The sequence below is a fragment of the Taeniopygia guttata genome, chromosome 19, assembly GCF_048771995.1.
Source record: "Taeniopygia guttata chromosome 19, bTaeGut7.mat, whole genome shotgun sequence".
Taxonomy (NCBI): Eukaryota; Metazoa; Chordata; class Aves; order Passeriformes; family Estrildidae; genus Taeniopygia; species Taeniopygia guttata.
Genome location: NC_133044.1, coordinates 408,484 through 413,955, shown reverse-complemented (window position 1 = coordinate 413,955; position 5,472 = coordinate 408,484). Strand labels below are relative to the sequence as shown.

The following is a 5,472-nucleotide window of genomic DNA, read 5'->3' as shown; positions in this document are numbered from 1 at the left end:
GATGTGGTTTTGTTTCCTTGGATGGGAGAATTAAAACTATTTTGAAAAAAGCTATTGGTGTTTCACCCTCAGATTTTGCTCCCACCTGCTTTGCCCTTGCTCTGATTTAAATTTAACTTGTGCTCACCTGAGGCTGCAGGTTTGAGCTGGTTCATGGCAGCTGGAGTAGCGAGAGGTTTCGTTGTTTGATCCGATGCAATGAGGTGCTGCAGGAAATGTTCTGGAGGGCTAAGCTGGACCCAAGGTGGGGAGGAGAGCCTTGTCCCTGCGCCTGGCACAAGCCAGCCCTGAACGGGTTGGGTTTGGTGGGATTTTCCCTTATCATGACCCTCTCTCTGCTCTGCAGACAGGAGCTGCCGTTCGTTCACTGCTCCTCACTGGGTGTTGGAGCTGAGGGTGGTGGCTGAGCGCGATCACTCTCGGCTCTGGGGCGGCACAGGGGAGCTGGCTGCCTCGAAAGCTGAAGGCACTGCGTGGTTCTGGCAACATCTGTTCTGCTGGTGGAGTCTTGTGCCTATGTGTGCTTTGGTTTAATTCCCTGTGATTTGGCCCTAATTGCCTCAAGTACTGTTTAGAGATGTGTCAGTGGCTGGAACTGAAATGGGCACATCTTCATAATGGAAGAGCATGGATGTGCTCATGGCTTGATATGGGGAGAGAATGAAAGGGCACTCCCACCAGCTGAGGTCTGTGGAAGCAGCTGGTAGGGTGGTACTTTGCAGTGGGAACAGACACAGGATGGACATTTGGATGAGACCCACTTGCATTTGGGAAAAAATCTGAGTCTGGGCTCTGCCAGAGCCAGTGTGTGCATGGGCTGTCCCGGATGGGGTGACAGGGTGGCACAGAAGTGGTTTTTGGAGTAAGGGTTGAAAGGAAAGCTTTGTATGTCCACAAGCAGTACGTTTCACAGGGGGCACAAGGCAGGTTCGGGTGTGAGTTGAGAAGAACAGTATGGGCAGTTAAATTTAATTTTCCCCCTTAGCTGGGTGAGCTGTTGCTCATGCAGAGTAATGAGAACCCCCAGAACCCAAAAGAGCTAGTGAGGTACAGACAGATGCTGGCAGTTATTTACCAGCCTGCATTGCCTTTGGAGCTGCTCAGCTGTGGAGCCTCAGTAGCTAGGACTTGTCTCCTTCAGCTTCATTTCACATGGGTACAACATCCACAAAGCTGTGTCCCTGCTCCCACATCTCCCCTGGGATGACAGGGCAAAGTGACTCCTCTCCCTGAGCACAGATGGATTCAGACAGCAGAGATTGTGGGTCCTACCCCCTCTGGGCTGGGTTTGTGACTCTGGTACTGATTTACAGCTTTTAAAGCCTGTGGGTCAGCTGGTGCTGTTCTCTCCCCCTGCTCCCGCTCAAAGGAACAGGAGAGGTGGCTCCAGTGCTGGTACCAACACTTTGCACCGAACAGTAAAGAAACCAAAAAAATACCTGCAAGAGTTTAAAAAGCTTTTAATGGACTGTAAGACACTAGTAAAAGAAAAATCTTGTAGGAAAGATGCACTGTAGACATTTATTGATTGCTTTCCAGGAAATTTAGAATTTTTCTAACAGGAGCAAGTTCATTTGCAGTGAAGACTCTGCTTTGTTGCCTCCAACACCTCAGAGGCTGCTCCCTCCTTCCCCCCCGCCCAGCCCCGAGTTACAAATACCTGTAGGGTCAGACAGGAAACCGAGGGTACAGAGCACAGGGACAGCACTTGGCTCCAAGGGTCAGTAAAAGAAGCAGCGCGGATTAGCACGGGGCACGATCCAGGACAGACAACGCAAGGGAGGGAGAGGCTGGGAGCCGGGGCTGCGGCCAGCCCACCCTTCTTCCACAGCTTGATCTGCTTGGGACATTCAGCTCTGTCGGCATCCCAGGGCCTGCAGCAGCCACATCTTACCTGCTTGAGGACAGTGACAACCCCACAGGCTGTGTGTGGGAGGGGAGAGGGGGATTTCTTTAGTGGCACTTGCCATTCAGTACCGTCCATTGCCAGCAATGGCAGCTCCCAGCACCAGTCCCAAAACCAGTGTGCAAAAATGCCAGAGACAAAGGTCTTTGCCAGAGGTTTCAGTACTGGGGGAACTTCAGCTTTTATTTAAACCCCTTCCCCAAAACCTGGTACTTTCTGGTTGTGATTCCATCAGGTTCAGGGCCCTCAGCTCTGTGTCAACAGCTCCTGTTGCAAATGACACCAGGCCTCTATTTCTGAATTTTCTTCCCCTCTCCCCTACTCTTAAATAGGGCTGTGCTTCCCTCCTCACTCCCCTTAGCTCAGCCTTCATTTGCTGCATTCCCACCTCACTGAGGCACTGGGGTTTCCACTGCAATGGAAGTTTGTGCGCTTTTTTAAAGATCAAACCCTCACTCTTTGGATACAATATCCCAAGTTATTCAACTGCAAGCAGAGGCAGAGGTGGAACAGTGAATATAATATATCTATATATATATATCTATATATATATATATCTATCTCTTTACCTTGAAAATTAGAATGTGAATGTTACAAAACCCCACTGAATTGCCAAACTGCCAACCAAACATAGAAAAAAATGTTTAAAGGGATCCCATGGCTATATCCTGATGTAGAAAATGCTGTACATCCCCCACTTCCACGTGTCACAGGCTTCAGTCATCTCAGTGACAAATAAGGCTGTTCTCAGCCCAAGCTTGAATAGTGACTGGGGGGAAATCAATCTTTTGGCTTGGAATCCACGTTTTACAAGAACGTGGAGCAGAGATGGGGCTGGTTCTTTACTGGTTTAGCAAAGCAGTGTCCTTAGTCAACATAAAAATGACCTGAGAAATGTTACATTCCTCCAGACAGTTCATTTGGAATTCATATGTACAAAGTAGAAATAACTGCTGCGCACACACACGACACGGACACACACACGGCAGGAGGGCCCCGCGCGCCAGGACGGGTCTGTGCTGCCTCCGGCCACTTCCCCTCGCGTGGCAGACACAAGCTTGGGCAGACAGATTACATTGCTCAGATTAGTTCTTTGCATTGTGTATTAATTGTACCAGTGCAATAACATTGTCAAAAAGGAGGAGCTGCTCCGAGGGCAGCTAAGGCCCTGGGCCAGATTCAGAAAAGGGTGGTTTAAACTTTTTTTTTTTTAAGCGAGGTACATGTTAAGCAGAGCTCTGTGTTAAGGGGATGGCAGCAGAAGGCATGCTCGGCTCAGCCTCTTTCTCCTCCACAGCTTTGTCCTCTGCTTCCAGCTGTTCCCCACTTTTCATGCTTTCCTGGAGCTGCTGGCGTCGCTGCACCTCAGCTTTAAGGTTCTCCAAGTCTTTTTGGCTGAAGGGGAAAGCAGGAAGGGGAGCAGACATTAGACTGGCTGTGGGAATGGTGAAGCACCAGGACCAGGTCATGTTCAATGGGGGAACACTGCTTGCACCTCCCTCCCCCACAGCTCAGCCATGCCTGAGCACAGCCAGGACCCAGGCTGGGTTTGAAGAGGCACTGGAATCTGCTCCCTCAGTGGGGCTGGGCAGAGCAAGGAGTTCATCTCTCTGGTGGCCAGGCAGCCTCCAGCTGCTGATGCTGCATTTTTACCACCAGTGATTATTTGCAGCCTTAGAACAACAGTCTTGGCTCAATTTTCAACTAGAAGTATAAAAGCTATTAATAATTTTAAAAAATCTAATAGTCCTGCTGCTTGCACGTCTTGATGATGCTAATCAAGGCCTGAATTGGGATCTTGGCTAAAACAAACAAATCCTGGGGAGCTGGTTTCTGCTCTCTTGTGAACTAAGACAATACAGACTTGGTTTCTAAAGGCATAACCCAGAAGAATCACTGTACCTTAGTGGAATGAAGAGAATTCCATTGATAATGTTCAGCTGCTCCAGGACACTGGCCATACTGGGAGCTGTGAACTACATCACAAGGGAAAAGAAGTTTTAGCAACCTAGAGAGGACTCTGAAGTGCTAAGCACATCCCTTTGCCAATGGTTGAGAAAATGGCATCATTTACATTATCTACCTCTGTATATCCTAAGCTGGAAAGCACCATCTAGAGCTTCCCACCAGTTCCTGCAGGGAGCTCCTGCTGAACCCTGCAGGACTTCAGTTAAATACATCATGGTGCCAGTTCCAAAATGTGTTGGGTTTTCCACCCTCCTTTAAGTATTTTAACAAGGGTAAACCCTTTAGTGCTGTTTTTATGTGTTTGAGCCTCTTCACTGGCCACAATTCCCTGGACATTTATTTGATTCAAGGTCCTTGTTCTCCCTTCATTGCCATGAACTCCTCAGGTCTGTTGCCAGTTGTCCACAGGGAGAACACCCACGCACAGAGCACTGTCCCACTCTGTCCTCCCAGCAGCTGGAACCTTCTTTCCCAATCTGCTGGCAGGGAGAGTGCCCATGGCTCAGGCTGGGTACTCTGCCAGTTGTGGAGGCAGGCAGGAGCAGCTGGGTTTGGCCCAGGAGGGCCAGTCATTGCTGCTCCATGTAAGGTAAGACAGCCCCTCTGCGCTCCCTGCCCAGCCTCCCCAACCACAACATCCCTGGAAGGAGAACAAAGCATCTGGTGAAAGATGACAGCATTTCTGAGGATGAGGAAACTGAAGTATTTCTGGGTTGAGCAACCTGCTGCCTGGCAGTGAGTCAGCAGCAGGGCAGGGTTGTGTGCAGGTGTGCCAGGCTCTCACCCCAGGAGCTGTCCCTGTACCCCGCTGGCTCCCCAGGCACCCTGCAGTGCCGTGCCCCCTCCACACAGATGAGAGCACACAGTGTCTGAGCCATTGCCCTAGCAAGGGCTTCTCCTGGGAAGGGACAACCACAACCCCCTCCTGACAGTCCGTGTCCCTCAGGAGCAGCTGGACACAGCTTGCTGCTGGCACAGCACGCTCCCCAGTGCTCCGGGCTACCTTCAGGGGCATGATGTTGGCATTGGAGCCATTCTTGTAGATCTCGTTCATTGTGCGCTGCAGAGCGACTGCTTGCTGCGTCAGGTATTTCAAGTACTCGGAGCTCTCTTTGGTCTTTTCATGGTGTTCACCAAGCTGAAGGAAACGGGAAAAGAGGTTCAGCATCACAAGTGAGAGCAGGCACCCAACTCAGGGAACACACCTGGGTGCTGCCAGCTCAACATCCCTACAGGAACTCAGCAAAATGGATTCTACCTGCCTTGGCATTCAAAAACCACTAAAACAGTTTCTCTGGGACTCTTCTTATCAACATTTCACATTTTCATCAAATGGGAGCATATTTGCTGGGTGAGCGGCATTCCCTGCACTGGGCTCTTCTTCCAGGAGCAGCAGCCCAGCATCCCCCCACCTGGACCAGTATTCCAGCATTCCCCACACTGGGCTGTGCCCTCAGCCAGCTCAGCTGAGTCACCCCGTGCAGCTGCAGACGTGCTCAGACAGCTCTGGGCTGGGGCAGGAGTTTCACTGAGCAGCCAGGCTGAGAGCTCACTACCAAACCAGTTTGGAGCTGGCATTTAAAGACTAGTGGCACAAA

The 5,472-nt window shown here is 50.6% G+C and overlaps 1 protein-coding gene across 2 annotated transcripts in view; it reads right to left on the bottom strand.

Annotated features, from left to right (window-relative positions):
- Positions 1 to 1,443: 1,443 nt before the first annotated feature.
- The window catches only part of CLUH (clustered mitochondria homolog), a 32,514-nt gene continuing 28,485 nt past the window's right edge, over positions 1,444 to 5,472 (bottom strand). For both annotated transcript variants that reach the window (XM_041720063.2, XM_030287989.4), the window contains exons 24-26: positions 4,878 to 5,012; positions 3,809 to 3,882; positions 1,444 to 3,301 (exon numbers count right to left, since the gene is read on the bottom strand). In XM_041720063.2, the coding sequence (XP_041575997.1) occupies positions 3,133 to 3,301; positions 3,809 to 3,882; positions 4,878 to 5,012 (378 nt within the window). In that variant the 3' untranslated portion in view covers positions 1,444 to 3,132. The remainder of the gene's footprint in view (positions 3,302 to 3,808; positions 3,883 to 4,877; positions 5,013 to 5,472) is intronic.